Source organism: Eurytemora carolleeae, unplaced genomic scaffold (assembly GCF_000591075.1).
Source record: "Eurytemora carolleeae unplaced genomic scaffold, Eaff_2.0 scaffold503, whole genome shotgun sequence".
Taxonomy (NCBI): domain Eukaryota; kingdom Metazoa; phylum Arthropoda; class Copepoda; order Calanoida; family Temoridae; genus Eurytemora; species Eurytemora carolleeae.
The window spans coordinates 180,175-201,239 of record NW_019396393.1 but is presented as its reverse complement, the minus strand read 5'-3'; the positions used below and the strand labels follow the sequence as shown (position 1 = coordinate 201,239).

General features: G+C 31.5%; 1 protein-coding gene across 1 annotated transcript; it reads right to left on the bottom strand.

Annotated features, from left to right (window-relative positions):
* Window positions 1-9,331: 9,331 nt before the first annotated feature.
* Window positions 9,332-17,426, bottom strand: LOC111702358 (uncharacterized). Its single transcript, XM_023474016.1, has 12 exons — window positions 17,281-17,426; window positions 16,367-16,425; window positions 16,096-16,131; window positions 15,622-15,693; window positions 15,418-15,458; window positions 14,568-14,617; window positions 12,156-12,232; window positions 11,866-11,943; window positions 11,190-11,209; window positions 10,693-10,758; window positions 10,265-10,321; window positions 9,332-9,451 (listed from the first exon to the last, which is right to left on the bottom strand). The coding sequence occupies exons 2-12, from the start codon at window positions 16,409-16,411 to the stop codon at window positions 9,388-9,390; spliced, it is 606 nt and encodes a 201-aa protein (XP_023329784.1). The 5' UTR covers window positions 16,412-16,425; window positions 17,281-17,426; the 3' UTR covers window positions 9,332-9,387.
* Between the last annotated feature and the right edge of the window lie 3,639 nt (window positions 17,427-21,065).

Genomic DNA, 21,065 nt, shown 5'->3' with positions numbered 1-21,065 from the left:
AAGGTATCAATGCCAACTGTACGTTCTGTGAAAACTATATTGAAAATATTTTACATCTTTTCTGGGAATGTGAAAAAGTTTCGACATTTCTCATATCCATTTATAATTATTTTGTTACTAAATGGGACTCCATTTCCGCAATACCGAATAGGAAAGACTTCATTTTTGGTATTAAAACAAAGAATATGTACTCCCCTGAGAACCTTCTAATCCTTTATGTCAAATATTATATATGGGTTACAAGATGTAGAAAAGCGAATCTTGACATTAATGGATTCTTAAACTGGTTTAAATTTGAACTAAAAATCAATCATATGTCCTACTTAAATGATCCTAGATTTAATTATCTTAACGATAACAATTACAGAATAGAATTATTGTTAAATCTCTAGGATGGAAATGAATAAATTTAATTTATAGTATTTAACATTACTATTTCATTTTATCATTAACTATATTTTACTTAAATGGAATTAATGAATATATTATGTATGCTTACATAAATAAACTGTTATCTAGTTATCAACTATTTAACATATCTAAAATTGCCTTTAATCCAGGATGACGGATCAGAGAACGAGACCAATCTGGAGTCTACCAGATACCAGGAGACCTCCGCCACCTCTCCCCCCAGCATATAGATCCATGCTTTACCCTGCATATGCTGATAAACTTTTAAGAAATTTCCCTGCTGAAGAACAGATGAAAGATATATCACTAAGTAGAAAATCCGGAGAGCATGCTATGTACTTAAATGCAAAGAGAATATACTACGAATCCATTCGTGCAGCGAATTCAAACCTGGAGAAATACTGTGCGATATGCTCTGAATATATCCTGCCAGGTGACACTGCTAGCTCTACTGTTTGCCATACTCACAACAGTTCGAAAGATTATAGAATATCGGCTCCAGCAGATATGTGGGGGAACTATCACTGTTTTACCTGCAAAAACACTCCACATTCGCACAAAATTGGTACAAGATATCCTGTTCTCGTCTCATCATCAATACTGAATAATTGGCAAGGAATGAGGTCAATGAATGGATATCAGGGAGATGACATACATATTGACTACATTACAATCCCTGGAGCAACAGTAAGAGAACTAGAGCATGCCTTCATGGCTGAATACGGCAATGTACACAGACCTGTAGATGTCCTTCTGGTCGCTGGACTTAATGATATTCTGCGTGGAGCAACAGTCTCTGAGATCATGGAAGACATAGATCATTTCCAAAGCTCCGTAAGATCAATCTCAGCTAGGACAGGAGATATATATCAAGGTAGTTTTGCTGCTGCCACTCTCCCTTTCCCTCCGAAGATTACGGTGATTAACAGAGACCACAGGAAAATAATCAACAACCGTAAAGAACTGATGGTTTCTCTCACAGCCAAGATTAGAGAATACAACTGCTCCAATACTCATCCAATCATTCCGACACGTCTTGCACCTTGTTTTCATACATGGGGAATAAGAACGAAGAAATCTTCTCACTTTACAGGACCAAGGACACTAATGGAAGGATGGTTAACTCACAGAATGGGTCAATGGAGAGAGATCAAGCCGAAAGACATGTTGCATTTGGGAGATACAGCTAGGATTAGAATGGGAAAAACCTGCGTTGGATACTACAAGGCAATATACAGAATAACAGAATGTCGGGCCAGATCTAAAAATGAAGGTTTAAAGCTCAGTCGAGAGAATAGGATCTAAGGAAGTACACAGAGTGATTCAGGAAACTAGGATACTGAAAGCTCTAATACCCTGAATATATAAACTTATAAAATCGTGATATCCGGAAAACCAACCAGTGAATTATAGTCAGTTGAATAGTATTGATATATAAGCTTTGAACTTTTGAATATTCGATATTTTTTCTAATTTCTACCACTTTTGATCGTTTTTCACTATTTTATTCAAATCCTGGATGAAAAGTCTTTATCTAGATAGTTTTTCTTTCTTTGATTTATTTGATTTTTTCTAAAAGTGAGATGAAAAGTCATTTTCCGTTTTTTTTCGGTTTTCCAGAACTCTAATTTTTTGTGTCCTTTTTTGCTATCTTATTTTTATATTTTAATCATATAGATGAAAAGTCATTCAATTGCAACTACGTTTGCAATTTATAATATAATATAAAAATTTATTTACTCGATTTCTGCAGTTCTATTTTTATTCGTGTTCATATTTCAATTTAAAGATGAAAAGTCTGCAACTACGCTTGCAAATTATATTTTTTGATTAACCTTAATTAATGGAGAGCTCTGCGAAAAGCAACTCGTTACAGCAATAGGTATAAGATAGAATGAGACGGTTTTTTCGTCGTTTTTTCTCAATGATTCCATAAATGAAAATACCATTGTTGATTTGTTTTGTATTGAATAAAGTTGTTAAGAAGAAGAAGAAGGATTTAAGTTAGGGGGTGCTAGTGTTTATTTTGGAAAAAAAATCCAGATTAAGGAATCAAAAGACGCGCCGCGGGGGACATTTTTTTTAATTCAAGGGAAGGTTTAAGTGTACAATACAAATCAGTCAAGGGAAGGTTTAAGTGTTCAACATAAACCAGTCAAGAGGTTTAAATGTAAAATACAAATCAGTCAAGGGAAGGTTTTTATTACAATACAAATCAGTCAAGGTATGGTTTATTGTACAATACAAATCAGTCAAGGGAAGGTTTATATTACAATACGAATCAGTCAAGGGAATGTTTAGTGTGTACAATACAAACTACTCAAGGGACATTGCGAACCAAGAACATTTTCCCAAATACTTCTTTTTAACTTAAGTTAGAAACAATTGCTTTGCAAGTGTATGTCTAGGTCTACAAAAAAGTATAAGTGAGTTGGTAAGGTAAAACAAAAGGCCAAGGCCTTGCGACACATTAAAATTGAGGCTGTCTGAAAATTTGATGACTAACTTACAGAGTTTTATATATCTCAGAGGGGAAGGTTTAGTGAACTGTATAAACGATTCAAGGGAAGGTTTAGTGTACTGTATAAACGATTCAAGGGAAGGTTTAGTGTACAATACAAACCATTCAAGTGAAGGTTTGGTTTTCAATACAAACCAGTCAAAGGAAGGTTTGTTTTCCAATACAAACCAGCCAAGAGAATGTTTTAATTGCACAATAAAAACCAGTCAAGGGAGGCTGTAGTGTACAATACAAACCCGTCGAGGAAAGGTTTGTTTTTCAAGACAAACCAGTCAAGTGAAGGTTTGGTGTACTATACAAATCAGTCAAGGAAATTCATACAAAGGTTTGGCTCGAATAAACTTTTGCAATTTGTCTGTTGATCATTAATTTTTGATTTACTAAATTCCGTCTTCATATTTACAAATCCAATCTTCTCCATCTATTCATTAATAAAGTGTGTCCAGTCTGTATCCGTCCTGCAACCAATTAATCATCCTAATCTCTGACTGGATCCCTCTTTTCCCGTACAATAAGCTAGCAGTATCCTACAATATCCTATAGTATCCTACAGTACCCTACAGTATCATACAGTATCCTACAGTATCTTACAGTACCCTACATTATCCTACAGTATCCTACAGTATCCTACAATATCCTACAGTATCCTACAGTATCCTACAGTATCCTACAGTATCCTACAGTAACCTACAATATCCTACAGTATCCTACAGTATCCTACAATATCCTACAATATCCTACAGTATCCTACAGTACCCTACAGTATCCTACAGTATCTTACAGTACCCTACATTATCCTACAGTATCCTACAGTATCCTACAATATCCTACAATATCCTACAGTATCCTACAGTATCCTACAGTATCCTAAAGTATCCTAAAGTATCCTACAGTATCCTACAATATCCTACAGTACCCTACAGTATCCTACAGTATCCTACAGTATCTAACTTTTATCTTTTTTTTCAAATTTTTTATCTGTGACTTGGCTTGTAAGGAGTATTCCATTTTGGAAAAAATATTTTCATTTCTTAGAAGATAATAATGATCTAAATCGAAAAAAAAATTGTCAACTACGTGATAACTAGAAAACTCTGAAATAGTAAGACAACTTTTAGAATCAAATTATAACAGTAAAAAGTCTATGAGTGAGGCTGCGGAGACATAGCAATTTTTCATTTGATAAGTGTCTAGTAAAACTATTTGCTTTGTTTTCTGGATATCACTGTAAAACAATATTATTGTTAGTTACAGAGGAAATCTTAGCCCAAAAACTTTATAACAGTCATATGAAAATACTATAGTATGTACTATTAAAATAGTTGTAAGTGTATGTACTATTAAAGTACTAGTACGCGTATTTACAAGAGTGTACGAAATTAGGTTTGCCGTAATATCACCAAAAAAAGCTAAGTTGTGAATAAATAATAAACTTAGTGATAATAACTATTATACAGTGATACCTAGAAAACTCTGAAATAAGAAGACGACTTTTAAACTCAAGTTAGGACTTAAACTAGTTCAATGAACATTAGGCATAGCAATTGTACAGCGTAAATAGACCCATTTCACTTTAATGGCGCTTGGCTAAGTCACTAGAAAAATATTTGCTTTATAACAACATCAAAACGCTTAAGTGTTGCTATAATGTCGTCTTTCTATTCCATTAAATAATTAAATTTCTTTCTTTTTTATTTTTACCTTGTCATTGACCATAATATCCGACCAAGCACCAAACTTTCCATTGCTGTGCGCTACATATTTAGCAGTAAATGATATCTAGAAATAACTAAATACAGGCGCTACATATTTAGCAGTAAATGATATTTAGAAATAACTAAATACAGGCGCTACATATTTGCAGTAAATGATATCTAGAAATAGCTAAATACAGGCGCTACATATTTTGCATGTAAATGATATCTAGAAATAATTAAATACAGGCGCTACATATTTAGCAGTAAATGATATCTAGAAATAACTAAATACAGGCGCTACATATTTAGCAGTAAATGATATCTAGAAATAACTAAATACAGGCGCTACATATTTAGCAGTAAATGATATCTAGAAATAACTAAATACAGGCGCTACATATTTAGCAGTAAATGATATCTAGAAATAACTAAATACAGGCGCTACATATTTAGCAGTAAATGATATCTAGAAATAACTAAATACAGGCGCTACATATTTAGCAGTAAATGATATCTAGAAATAACTAAATACAGGCGCTACATATTTAGCAGTAAATGATATCTAGAAATAACTAAATACAGGCGCTACATATTTAGCAGTAAATGATATCTAGAAATAACTAAATACAGGCGCTACATATTTAGCAGTAAATGATATCTAGAAATAACTAAATACAGGCGCTACATATTTAGCAGTAAATGATATCTAGAAATAACTAAATACAGGCGCTACATATTTAGCAGTAAATGATATCTAGAAATAACTAAATACAGGCGCTACATATTTAGCAGTAAATGATATCTAGAAATAACTAAATACAGGCGCTACATATTTAGCAGTAAATGATATCTAGAAATAACTAAATACAGGCGCTACATATTTAGCAGTAAATGATATCTAGAAATAACTAAATACAGGCGCTACATATTTAGCAGTAAATGATATCTAGAAATAACTAAATACAGGCGCTACATATTTAGCAGTAAATGATATCTAGAAATAACTAAATACAGGCGCTACATATTTAGCAGTAAATGATATCTAGAAATAACTAAATACAGGCGCTACATATTTAGCAGTAAATGATATCTAGAAATAACTAAATACAGGCGCTACATATTTAGCAGTAAATGATATCTAGAAATAACTAAATACAGGCGCTACATATTTAGNTAAGCATATATCCTATCCTCTATATCCACTATAAGCATTTATCCTATCCTCTATATCCACTATAAGCATATATCCTATCCTCTATATCCACTATAAGCATATATTCTATCCTCTATATTCACTATAAACATCTATCCTATCCTTTATATCCACTATAAGCATCTCTCCTCTCCTCTATATCTACTATAAGCATCTATCCGCTCCTCTATATCCACTATAAGCATCTATCCTATCCTCTATATTCACTATAAGCATCTATCATATCCTCTATATCCACTATAAGCATCTATCGGCTCCTCTATATTCACTATAAACATCTATCCTCTCCTCTATATTCACTATAAGCATCTCTCCTCCTCTCCTCTATATCCACTATAAGCATATATCCTATCCTCTATATCTACTATAAGTATATATCCTATCCTCTATATCCACTATAAGTATATATCCTATCCTCTATATCCACTGTAAGCATATATCCTTTCCTCTATATTCACTATAAGCATCTATCCTNTAAGCATATATTCTATCCTCTATATTCACTATAAACATCTATCCTATCCTTTATATCCACTATAAGCATCTATCCTATCCTCTATATCTACTATAAGCATCTATCCTCTCTTCTGTGTCTACTTTAAGCATCTATTCTATCCTCTAAAAGCTCAACTATATCCTCTCTTATATATTCACAATAAGCATCTATCCCTATATTGACTGAAATGGCTCCGTGATGCTCCTCTAAAGTATAAAATTGCATCATTAGTTAAAGGAATGCAGGGGAACCTCCCTAAACCAGTCCTTGAGAAAACTATACCTCATTCCTCTAATCCTCACTATCTCACCGCAAACCTATCTCTGTAACTCACCCCTCCCCCCCTCCTCCTGCATCACAACAACCTCCCAACTCTGCATCACAACACCCTCCCTACTCTGCATCACAACACCCTCCCTACTCTGTATTACAACACCCTTCTTACTGTGTATCACAAGACCATCCCTACTTTGTATCACAACACCCACCCTACTTTTAATAACAACACCCTCCCTACTCTGTATTACAACACCCTCCCTACTCTTAATAACAACACCCTCCCTACTCTGTATTACAACACCCTCCCTACTCTCTATCACAACACCCTCCCTACTCTGCATTACAACACCCTCCCTACTCTGTATTACAAAACACTACCTACTCTTTATCACAACACCCTACCTACTCTGTATTACAACACCCTCTGCATTACAACACCCTCCCTACTCTGTATCACAAAACCCTCCCTATTCTGTATTACAACACCCTCTGCCTTACAACACCCTCCCTACTCTGTATTACAACACCCCCCTACGCTGTATTACAACACCCTCCCTACTCTGTATCACAACACCCTCCCTACTCTGTATCACAATACCCTCCCTACTCTGTATCACAATACCCTCCCTACTCTGTATCACAACACCCTCCCTACTCTGTATTACAACACCCTCCTTACTCTGTATCACAACACCCTCCTTACTCTGTATTAAAACACCCTTCCTACTCTGCATTACAACACCCTCCCTACTCTGTATCACAACACCCTCCCTACTCTGTATCACAACACCCTGCCTACTCTGTATTACAAAACCCTCCCTACTCTGTATTAATACACCCACCCTACTCTGTATCACAACACCCTCCTTACTCTGTATTACAATACCCTCCCTACTCTGTATTACAACACCCTTCTTACTCTGTATTACAACACCCTTCTTACTGTGTATCACAACACCCTCCTTATTCTGTATCACAACACCCTCCCTACTCTGTATCACACTTCTCTCCCTATGCTGTATCACAACTCTGTATCAGCAACCAAGAAAAACAATCAATCAATCAATTTTGAAGAACACAACAGTGCTTACTGTTAAATAAGTAATTGTTTTCTTAAAAAAAAAAAATTTTTCTCACAAAATGTCTGGCTTTAAGTCTTTTGAGTACGTACTTTTCATTCTCTGACAGTTTGTTGAAAACAATGTTGATTACAGAATAAAGTCTTGTATTAAATATGTAGACTGCTCCTTTAACTTTTCCTTCTCTGAGTTGCCTTATTAGGAATGTTGTTTATACGGATATACTGTCTGGTGCGCGTACTTTAATACTGCGTGCATGATGTGCACTGTTGCAATCTGCACTCGTCATTAGTTCGCAATATTCAGATTAACGAACCTATGCACACAAACAAACCAACATGCACACAAACACACCCTCCAGATTATTCGTGAACACACGCGATCTTTTCTTTATAATATTTAAGTATTCATTTTTAAATCATAAGCTAGCTAGCTACTGCAATTTGAACTCTTAGCAAATAGCTAGGAGCGAGCCTACGCCCCCCCCCCCCCTAAAAAAAGGATCTTTAAAGTTTTTTTTTAAATTTTAGAATATTATTTTTTAAGAGAAGATCTTTCTGCTTTTTCTCCTGATCTAAGGAAAAATGCTATTTTAAAAAATCTTCAATTCAAGCCCCTTCACATGTAGTGCAAAAGCATTATTTGTTATTCTAAACACTTTTTGAAAGGTAAATGACATGAGGAATGCAAAAAAGATTTAAAATGATGTTCTTACGATGATTGGCTACATTGTTGGATAGATTTCCATACTCAAGGCATGGAATTTCTGGTGCTAAATCAAGAGATCTACAAGTCATCGGTCAGCAGTATTTTTAGATAGAAGTTGCTTACAAACCCAACTTAAACCACAGTACTATGGCCAGGTTTTTAATATAAATAAACTTTTTAAATCTTTCGGGCTTCAATAGACCCTCTTTTTTAATTTAGAGCATGACACTGACATTTTTGCAATTTAAAAAACAACCATCGTTAAAACTTGCTAATTATTGTACTTTATTATGTTTAGTTGTGTTTTTAACATTAAAACTCACAAATATATTGAAGTAAATCTGTGCCAATCTGAAACCCCCAAATGTCTAAATGATAAATAATATGCCGGGTTAATTGGTAAAATGAACAATTTATTTATTAAATGTATTGGAAAATTGTAAAAATATTCACCATTAAATGAAATGATGCACAAAAAGAAAGAGGAATACAGAAAATAAAATCAAAGTTGCAGATAATGACAGTTAAGAAGATCTAGAAGCGCTGCGTAAAATGTACATATATTAATAAAGTTAACATATGAACATCTTCATTTCACATTTATCATGACTCAACCTGAATCCGGAAACACAATAATAATATACTATTATTATTATTATCTTATTGTACGTAATGGGTACCTCAACAACAACTCAACCTCCCACAGAATTCATTATACCTACCCCCCCCCCCCCTCCTTTCACCCCCTCATTCATCTATATCTATCTTTAGTATAACCTGGAGGATGTGATGAGCATCTATATAATAATACGTTAAACATCACTTCTCAACTCATTTCATTTCATCCAGTCATTTTCTCAAATATTCATCCTTCCCGTTTTCATTCTTAAAACCCCTTAACTTCATCCAATTTAATTGATTAATCAATTTTCAGTGATTAGTTTTATATATATTTCATCATTACATATAAAGTTGATAGTTGTTTACATGAAGGAAGGTATATCAGCTACTTTACGTACTGTAAAGTGTACATCATGGTCGTCATCACTACAGACAGTACAGTCAAGGAGTAAAACAAGGAAAATATATTTGAGTAAAGAATCCTGAAGCGAAAAGTTAAAAGAGTAACTTTGAATGAAAATATAACAGAGTTTTATTTTAGGAAGAAAATTAAAAGACAAATAAATAAGATAATAATTAAAATAAAAAATTATGTATATTAAAATTGCTCAACACATTTTCGAAACCCGGGTTCTAATGCCGGGGTTCAAGACAATACAATAGGATAAATTTAGGGCTCTACAGAGCCCGAAATTTAAAAGAGTATCGTTGAACGAAACTCCCGAGTTTCCTTTTTGGGGTCTTAACATTTGTGTAGATTTTGATTTAAGAGATTCGAAAAAAATGGAGAATATAAATCAAGTGAAAAAAATAATATTTTATTACAAAAATATTGATATTCATAAAACTGCCTAACCCCATTTGTGAAACCCGGGTTTTAAAACTGGTTTTCATAACGATACCCTGTCTTAAGTTTTGGGCTCTGGTTTAAAATGAAAAAAATAACGTACTGAAAATGTAAACATTAAAATCTTTAGTCAACAGATCTAAAATGTGATTAAAGGAATTGAGTCTTAGTCACAAACTCTGATTTTCTAATCCCTTTATCTTTGCAGTCCAATGTTGTTGAAATTTGACATTTCAATCTATGACTTATGATAGATCAAATAATATAAATTTGAAATATCAAAGGTTTACGACTTAGGGTTCAAAAGATATAGGGATTAGAAAATCAGAATTTGTGGCAAGGACTCAATTCCTTTTTGATGACATTTTTAAAAAGTGTTCATTGTACAGTTCCTGTGTATGTAGCTGCTTCCATCCTTGTTGAATTGTACACGTACTGTATCTGCAGCCCTGTACAGAGTACAATAGTGTGTAAACGTATTGCTGTTGAAAAAAAGAGCTCATGTTATGATTGACGGTACTGTACATAACAATGTTGTACTGCTTTCTTCTGAACTGTTCTCTTTTTTATCGTTTTATTCTAGCAGGGTTACCCACAAATAATGAGAATTCAAAGACGACTGTACGGAATTTACACTCTCTGTTTCCTTATATTCATGAATCCCTGCAACTTGTTTCTTTCTTTGATAAATCATTAAATAATCCATTTTAATACTAATTTAAGGCAGAACAATCAATTAACCCTTGGGGTCTGATCGTATTTGAAAAGTTTCAGGTCGTCTTTACAGTCTCATCCTTTGTGGGTGACCTTTTATTTTTACCTAAGGATATGAAGAAGAATAACTGTATGAGTACTGCTCTCTGTTCTACTGTTTCCATTGTATTCGCTGAAATTACAATATCACAATATCGAGCTCACAATATCAATATCACAATATCAATATCATAATATCAATATCACAATATCAATATCACAATATCAATATCACAATATCAAGGTCACAATAATATTCAATAAGATTATTTTATCATCATTCAAATTTACTTGACCAAGGGTCACAAAATCAGAGAAAACTTTTTGTTTACATTACAACTTTATCATCTTTTTACGGAATTTTTAAAGAAAACTGCGCAAAGCAGGATGTTCAATTTGATTTTCCTAAGGTACAAGTTCATTAATTTAAAATTAGTTACTTTTATATGTTATCTACTACAGTACATAGTAAACGTAAACCAACATCAGGGTTTTAAAGATTATAAATAATTATATTATTGAAATTTTTTATTCGGATTTAGCAATAATTGAAGAAGAAATTACCGTTGTGAGTCCCCCACAACCTGAAAATAGACGTTTCTTATATATCAATCTTTGTATTTAACTTTTATCTTTTTTTTCAAATTTTTTATCTGTGACTTGGCTTGTAAGGAGTATTCCATTTTGGAAAAATATTTTCATATATTAGAAGATAATAATAATTTTAATCGAAAAAAAATTTGTGAACTACACTGATAACTAGAAAACTCTGAAATAGTAAGACAACTTTTAGAATCAAATTATAACAGTAAAAAGTCCATTGTATAACAATATTATTGTAAAATACAGAGAAAATGTAACAGTCACACCAAATAGTAGAGTATGTACTAGTAAAATTGTTGTACGAAAGGTTGGTCGTAATATCACCAAAAAATAGCTAAGATGTGAATAAACAATAAACTTAGTGTGAATAACTATTATACAGTGATACCTAGAAAACTCTAAAATAGGAAGACGACTTTTAAACTCAGGTTAGGACTTAAACTAGTTCAATGAACATTAGACATAGCAATTGTACAGTGTAAATAGACCCATTTCACTGTAATGGTGCTTGGCAAAGTTACTAGTAAAAATATTTGCTTTGTAACATCAAAACGCTTAAGTATTACCATAATGTCGGCTTTCTATTCCATTGTTTTCTGGTTATCACTGTATTTAAATTTCTTGTTTTTGTTTTTACCTTGTCATTGACCATAATATCCGACCAAGCACCAAACTTTCCATTACTGTGCGCTACATATTTAGCAGTAAATGATATCTAGAAATAACTAAATACAGGCGCTACATATTTAGCAGTAAATGATATCTAGAAATAACTAAATACAGGCGCTACATATTTAGCAGTAAATGATATCTAGAAATAACTAAATACAGGCGCTACATATTTATCCTCCCCAGACTCATATCTTTTTTAATAAGAAAATGTTTGAAGACGACATTACAATTCTTATTTTGAAGAAATTACTGAACCTGATAAATACCAGGCTGGGAATCTGCTGTAGTAAATATTCCTGTTGCAGGATTCATGGAACCATTCGTAGTATCCACTAGATATATCATACTATTGCTTTCTACGTTAGAAACATGATCAGTAGTAAAAACATGTTCATTAGTAAAACATGATCATGAGTAAAAATATGATCATGAGTGAAAACATGATCATTAGTAAAAACATGATCATGAGTAAAAATATAATCATGAGTAAAAACATGATCATGAGTAAAAGCATGATAATGAGTAAAAACATGATTATGATTTAAAAGCATGTTCATAAGTAAAAACATAATCATGAGAAAAAAATATCATTATTAAAAACATGATCATGAGTTAAAATATGATCATGAGTGAAAACATGATCATAAGTAAAAACATAATCATGAGTAAAAACATGATCATCAGTAAAAACATGATCATGAGTAAAAACATGATAATGAGTAAAAACATGATTATGAGTAAAAACATGATAATGAGTAAAAACATGATTATGAGTTAAAAGCATGTTCATAAGTAAAAACATAATCATGAGAAAAAACATATCATGATTAAAAACATGATCATGAGTTAAAATATGATCATGAATGAAAACATGATCATAAGTAAAAACATAATCATGAGTAAAAACATGATCATGAGTAAAAACATGATCATAAGTAAAAACATGATCATGAGTAAAGACATGATCATGAGCAAAAACATAATCAAAAGTAATTCCAGGGGGCGGAAACGTCATGTGTGTGTGTCTGTACCAAAAGAGTGTGTGTAAGGAATACCGAACCGAAGGTGTGTACTGTAGGTACATACGGTACATAAGAATCTCGGTATTTGTACAGTCTAGGAGAGTACATTTGTTATTGTTATTGTTAATTGTTTACTTAAAAATAAGTTTAATATGCATGTAATATATTATTTACATATTTAAGTCAACACTATAAAGCCAAATTTTCATGCAAAGAATATAATTTGATTAAAGTTTACAATAAACCACTCGTTATTCAACTTTAATTATAATTGACGACATTGTTCTGCAATTTCCTTGACTGTAGTCATGTTGTGTGTCTGCATCAAAAGAGTGTGTGTAAGGAATACAAGATATAAAAGTTTAATACTTGATGACTCTCAATGTTTGTGCTTTATCAATATAGTTCATCTTTAGAGTGCAAACTCTTTTAAAATAATTGGGTTAAAGCATTAATGACTTCTGTATCAGGCAGTGCATATGAAAGGTTGCAAGTATATAAGTGCTGCGTCAGCATTTTATTATATCTGAGAATTTATGTTTAATACATATATATATAAATACTAGGCTCTTAAGGTCCTCACATCATCCAGACAGAACAAATACTAGGCGGAGAGAACATCAGAAATATGAAGACGACATTTAAAAAATTATTTTCTTTATTTTCCTGGGGTAAGCATATATACTACACTAATCATCATGGAAACACTCCATAAATTATCAAATGATGATAGATTTTAATACAAAAGTAAGAATTTTATCTTATTGTAGGAAATAAACTTAACAGTGAGTCACTTCAAAATTCTTTCCTGATTTATGAAATCACAAAAATAGCAAGAAACTAATTGCATGTTAAATGTACATGTAGTACAACTATTCTGTAGTATTAGTAAAAAATACAGAATTTTGTAAACATTTGCATTAAAAAGGGACACAACTATTTAACTAAGTATCCTAATTGAACAAATATGCATACTCTTTATAGAATGTCGTCTTCTAAATATATTCGAACTGGATTATGTGCGCCTATTAACAATTTTAGTTTTTAATGTTGCTCTGAAAGTCGCCACTTTTCTGTAGACTAAAAAGCTTAAAAGCACTTTTTAGAGACACCCGGTATAAACTGGAGAATATTCACTATACTTTATATTTTGTAAACAGATGATAAAAGTCTAAATATGGAAGTTGGATATAACCTACAGTGAAACCCTTAATAACGAATACATCGAAAGAATTGATCAAATGTCGTATTCTTCACTTTCTGATAATGTAATGTTGCAAATATTTAGTTTTTTAATTAAATGATTATATGGAACTCTTTAAAACTGTTCCCGCATATTCATGGCTATTTATTTATTTTCGCAAATACTGAAATTTACGTAATAAAGTATAAAATTCATATAACAATTGTCGAGACGACATTTAATAAATTCTTCCGATGTATTCGTTATTAAGGGTTTCACTGTAGCATACTGCCTCAAGAAAGAACTTTTCTTTCCTTCTGCTTAGTAACGAACAAAAATTATGGCTTACACAACACAAAATGCATACGTTGCGTACTATTACACAGGGTCAGAAATAATTAAAATTTATTTTATCTTAAAAAAGGTGAAAATAGTGAAAATCTAATAGATTTTAATTTTTACCTAGACAAGTATTATAAGTTATTATTCCTCGATCATGCAGCCTACTCGTCCTGAAATTAAGATGATAGTAATGATAATAATGATAATAATAATAGTTTAACTCAGAACTTTGGAGATATGGAAAGAATTTATATAATGTCGTCTTGATAATTTTCAATGGGGTTTATACTATAGGGTGTCCCAATAAACATGGGAATTCAGTGACGAAATAGATATCGTCTTTTTAAATAATTCTTTGATTTAGTACAGTGATACCTACTGAGAAAGCTGTTATCAGTAAGAGTTTCGTCTGCTTTGTTCACATTTTGTTTGTTTATGTTTTGTACTTAGTAAAACAAGAAAATTGCAGTATACAATAGAGTAAACTTGTCCGTCTTCACTGTTCATCATGCGGAGACATTATAGACACATCTTTAGAATCTTTTAACCTTTTCATAAAATAAACTCTAGCAGACATAATACTATTATGGCTTTTGAAATTAGGTATTACAATGCTAATTCGTAACAAAGACGATATCAAATTCTTCACTGAATTCCAATGTTTTTTGGGACACCCTGTATCATAACTAAAACTCATTAATTGTAAAAATAATTAATAGCCATGAAATATGCGGGAACAGTTTTAAAGAGCTCCATAAAATTATTACATTAAAAAACTAAATATTTGTAGCTCATTCCATTCTCAGAAACTTAAAAATGACATTTTATTTATTCTTTTGATATCACTTAGTTATATTCAAAGTTATAATCAAGTAACAACATTTTTTTTATCAATAACAGAAATAAAAATAAGAAAAATAACAAGACTAATATTATTAAAACAAAAAATTTAATAAAAATAGCAGCATACCTTGAGCAATCAAACATTGGCCAGATAGGTTCACTTTTCTCCTAGAAAAATTGTATAATAATATTTGAAGTTTATATGTCGTCTTTTTCTTAAAATTTTTTTCAAAAAACTGAATTCAGGAGCCCACAATTAATTTTAACTTTAAAGAGTGTGCATAGTGCATACCAACCCCCTCCCCTGCCCTGTTTACATATTTAATTTTACCTGCTTCTTAGTTAGAATATCTATTGTTAATGTATTCAGTTTCATTTCCAGATCATTCAGTCTCACTACTGCCTGATTAATAAAACATTTATTCTCACTACTGCCTGATTAATTAAACATTTATTCTTAGTAGTGCCTGATTAATAAAACATTTATTTTCACTACTGCCTGATTAATTAAACATTTATTCTTACTACTGCCTGATTAATTAAACATTTATTTTCACTAATGCCTGATTAATAAAACATTTATTCTCACTACTGCCTGATTAATAAAACATTTATTCTCACTACTGCCTGATTAATAAAACATTTATTCTCACTACTGCCTGATTAATTAAACATTTATTTTAATTACTTGGGAAAAAAAATATTGAAAAGTTGAGAAAATTTCTATAATTTTATTTAAATTATAATAAATTAAATTTGTTAAAATATGGACTAAATTAATAAAACCATGTCAATTTTATTTTACCTCATCCGTTTTGTTATCTATCTGTCTGGAGATTATCTTCAGAAGAAAAAATATGTTAAATTTGAATATATTTTTTTTGATGTATTTTAAACAATCTGTGTAAAATTATTTAAATGTTTTGAGCTAAATTTATTACTTATCAGAATGTTCTCAAAAAATATCAAAAAAAGAAAATATTGGTTATTTCGAGGAATCACGGATTATCTTTTTTACTCACACAAATATCAATTGATAATTTATAAAATCTTTTAAAATTAATATAACATATTTCCTCAATTTTGTTGGACATCTGGTCTGTGCAATACAGACAGTACATCGATAGTAACAGTGCTGTTCAGTGTTATCATGTACATTTTACAACATATACTACATATAGCATGTGGATGGTGAAACAAAAAAAATATTTTCTTGGGATTTTGAGCTGTATTTAATGAATACTAATATGAGAGCCATCCGACGCTGCAAAAATACATTTTTATTCTTTTTTATCTAATGAATTAATTAAAAGAACTGAGTTTTGCCACAAACTTAGTTTTTTTAACCCCGATATCTTTGCAACTCCATATTGTGGACGAGACCTGAGACTGAAAGTCTTCGGTGTTAAATGTTTTAACTGTGAAACAACAAAATCATGTTTACGAAACAAAGATGAACAAAAATGAACAAAGGTACTGATGTATTAGGGTTGTTCCTTAGTTTATGAACTGCTTCATGTGTACTGTAAATAATCATTTTAAATCAAATATTCATGTACAGGCGCCGTCGTATATATCAATACAATGAAATCGACTTTATATTTAATTTTAATTTCTACCAATCTGTTATAAACAGCAGAGACACACAAACATGACAACAAAGAGCTTAACAGTGTTTCTTCGTTTTCTTGTAAACTTTGAAAATTGCTTGAAAATTTGAAAATGTTTGTTGGTGATCAAATCATTATTAATAAAAAATCGTACTCATTGTATTTATATAATCGCCGACCATTGTACTTTTTCAAAGATTGAGGCGGGACATTTTAAGGTTGGATCGGGATTTAAACTGAACAAGTGATAAGTGACAAGTTAGGCTAAATATATCCAGCTGGGACATTAAAGTGTGGTTTGAGACGTTTAAAGTTCTTGAGTATGGATGTGGAAGGAAAATAAAGCCGGAATATAAAAAATGTTTGTACAAGAAACATCCCTAGAAGTACTGAAGAAGATAAAACTATCGTATTTAGGTACAAATATGTTCCAGCAATCTTAAACCTTAAAGGGACTGTGAGCGTAATGTCAAGTGACCTCCCATTTAAAGATGGGTTTCCCCGATTCCCAACAGTACCCTTAAAACCTTTTAGTCTTCAAGGATGAAAGACTTTTCCTTATTTATCTGCAGAAACCCCTATAATTGTTTGCAAGCTGTTTTATATTTAAGGAATATTAATGTTTACTTTCTACTAGTGGCAGCATATAAAAATATTAATTTTTAAAAAACCGCATTGGACATAAAATTTTCTTGATTTTCTAAGAATAAATCTGACGTCATCCGTGTTGAGCTCACACACTACGCTAGCGTAAACTCCAATTTTACGGCTTTTTACACAACATTTGAGAGACATATACACTGAGTTCTCTGTCCTCGATGATCAATTAAAGGTTTTTTCTAGAATTTTTAGGATCTTTTAAACAGATCATAACTTGGTCTGTCTTTTGATATAATTTAAATATTTTTTAGTTTTATATTCATAATAAATCTTTTTTACATTTTGAAATGTTTTAGTAATAATAAATTATGCAATTATACCCTTAGAGCAACATTTTTAAAGGATCTCTTCTGTTCCTTTAATTCGTCTTTTTCTGTTCCCTTGGGCAGTATTTTTCTTATTCTATAGCCTGAAGGATGTTAATGAATTAATTATACTTTTTTTTTCTCTGCTGAAATAAATTTGTGTAAAGTTTTTCAATGTTTCTGATGAGAATGTGGACTGAATTATTCTATCCATAAGGGAATCATGAAGTACAGCATTATAAATGGCTTGTGAGGGCACATTTGAATTTCAGAATTTATCAAGGAAGGTTTTAATCTCTTCTTTGTTACATATATGTACGAACTTCATCGCCGATTTAAAGATTAATTTTGTTCAATTATCCATAGTTTACGAACCTAAAACTAAAAATACAATTGTTTACCGTTCACCCTTTTATAGTTCTCCTATCTTTGCAACCCATGTAAAGCTTGGATATTTCAAACTTAGATTAATTGATCCATCATAATTCATAGTTTTAAATATCTAAGGTCTACGACATGTACTGTACATGGAATTGGTTTTTTGATTAAATCCAACCCATAGTTTGCTTCCTTTCATAAAACCTTATTACCAATAAAGTTTTTGAGCGGACTAAGGACGGATTCTATTCTCTTAATAGAAACTATTGATGAAAATAAAAATGGTTTCGTTTCTATTCCATTTTTTCGTAAAAGTTCCCTTTTTTCACAATTCAGTTTAAAAATGTATGTTTAGGGCAATTTTTCCTGAAAACATACCTCTGCGAGATCAAATAAAAAATCTAAAACACTCTTTTTTAGAAAATTTCTTTGTGATCAATTTTGGTAATGATTTTGGAATTAAAGGTTATTTTTATTGTTTTCTTAATTTGTTGGATCTTTTTATTTACGACCAAGAGTACTACTTATTATGCATTAACAATGAGAGCATTGTGGTCAAGGTTGTAATTCAATGAAAGTTAATTGCAGTTGCGTATACTCTGCGTACATATTGTAACCAGTTCTCTCTGGGCGGAATTTGTAAACAAGAATAGATGCATCAGTGTTCGTTTAGTATCCGAGGAGGTTAAAGGCAATAAATTTTGATAATTTTGATAATTCACATAATAGTTTCCTATGAACAGAATATTTCAATGATTTTTTATGTGCAAGATGGATCCAATGTCGGGCTTCGACATCTGTCTGGTGTTTACATTACCACCCAGAGACTGCAGTACAAAAGATGCGTACACCTCAGAAATAACTTTCCTTGCAGTATAACCTTGATTGGGGTAAGCCAGGCCGGTACTAGAGTACTGCAGTATGATTTTGAAAATATGTTTATTGTTTATCTTCGTTCTTTCGGAAAATACAAATTTCCATTCCGTTGGTTTAGTACAGGCATAGTTTGGACCGAAGTAGATATCCTCTATCTATCTATCTAGACATCATTCTGTCCTCCAGTCTTTAGCTGGCCTCTGAAGACACAGGATATCTACCAGAGGTTATCTAGATATCCAACTAGGGATAACTGGATATTAAATGAGATATATTTCTATATCCGTGGATACGAAGGGACAAGCATGAAACTAATCCTACACTTTTTACATGTCTCCCTGAAATTATGCAAATTTTACTTATCTTAAAATAATCGTTGCTTTAATTTTGCCAAATTTCATATTTTTAATTATGAATTCATTATGAATTTATGAAAGGTCCTGTATTCTTTGACAATACGGAAGTATGTTCTATAAACTCTGATTTTTGTATCCTTTAGCCGAATGTCGAAGACCTTTGATATTTCAAACTATAAATTGTGTTAAATCAAATAATCTGAGTTTGCACCTTTAGAATATATAGCCAGGGGTTTGAAATGTCCTATATTTTTGTCGATTTATGTTGCTGAGAGAGTATTATTGAGTTAATCTTGGAAATATTTATACAATAACATTGCACGACACCAAAAGTAAATTTTTTTCGGTGAAACCATTTTTTTCTTTTCTGCACACACTTAATGCAAAAATTGAATTCTCAGTACATTTTCATACTTCCATTTAGATAGAGATTCAACTTTTGTAGTAGTCTATATCTTTGTCTGGTTCAAAATAAAAGTTAGAACCAGTTTTGATATTTCAAACTATAAATTGTGTTAAATCAAATAATCTGAGTTTGCACCTTTAGAATATATAGCCAGGGGTTTGAAATGTCCTATATTTTTTGTCAATTTATGGTGCTGAGCTGAGTATTATTGAGTAAATCTTGGAAATATTTATAAAATAACATTGCACAACACCAAAAGTAAATTTTTTTTGGTGAAACCATTTTTTTCTTTTCTGCACACACTTAATGCAAAACTTGAATTCTCAGTACATTTTCATACTTCCATTTAGATAGAGATTCAACTTTTGTAGTAGTCTATATCTTTGTATTGTTCAAAATAAAAGCTAGAACCAGTAGTCTATATCTTTGTCTGGTTCAAAATAAAAGTTAGAACCAGGAGTAGTCTATATCTTTGTCTGGTTCAAAATAAAAGTTAGAATTAGATTTTGTCTGGTTTAAAATAAAAGATAGAACCAGGAGTAGTCTGAATTTTGTTTGGTACAAAATAAAAGTTAGAACCAGGAGTAGTCTGAATTTTGTCTGGTTCAAAATAAAAGCTAGAACCAGGAGTAGTCTATATCTTTGTCTGGTACAAAATAAAAGTTAGAACCAGGAGTAGTCTGAATTTTGTCTGGTTCAAAATAAAAATTAGAACCAGGAGTAGTCTGAATTTTGACAGTTTCAAAATAAAAGTTAGAACCAGGAGTAGTCTATATCTTTGTCTGGTACAAAATAAAAGTTAGAACCCGGAGTAGTCTGAATTTTGTCTTGTTCAAAATAAAAGTTAGAACCAGGAGTAGTCTGAATTTGTCTGTTTCAAAATAAAAATTAGAACCAGGAGTATACTGAATTTTGTCCGGTTCAAAATAAAAGTAAGAAGGGTAGGAGTAATCTTAATCTTTATCTTGTTGGAACTTAAAGTTAGAATTATGTAAAATTAGAACCAGGAGTAATCTTAATCTTTGTCCGGGTCAAAAACAGTACAAGTCTGTTGTTAGTTAAAAATCTGGATTGTAAAAACTAAGAAATCTGGTGAGAAATGTAGAATTAAAGTTTGCATTGTAGCGCGTGATAGAAGAAGGAAATAAAGTTTTAAAAAAGTTGAAAAAGTAAAAAGTTTCTAA

What these genes read in the sequence shown, in the direction of transcription:
- LOC111702358 (XM_023474016.1), bottom strand. Translation starts at nt 16,411, where the DNA reads ATGTACTGTCTGTATTGCACAGACCAGATGTCCAACAAAATTGAG. An exon ending in ATTCTTCTTCATATCCTTAG is followed by an intron (nt 10,322 to 10,692) that starts GTAAAAATAAAA and finishes TACTCTGTACAG; the next exon opens with GGCTGCAGATACAGTACGTG. An exon ending in GGAAGCAGCTACATACACAG is followed by an intron (nt 9,452 to 10,264) that starts GAACTGTACAAT and finishes TACTGTCTGTAG; the next exon opens with TGATGACGACCATGATGTAC.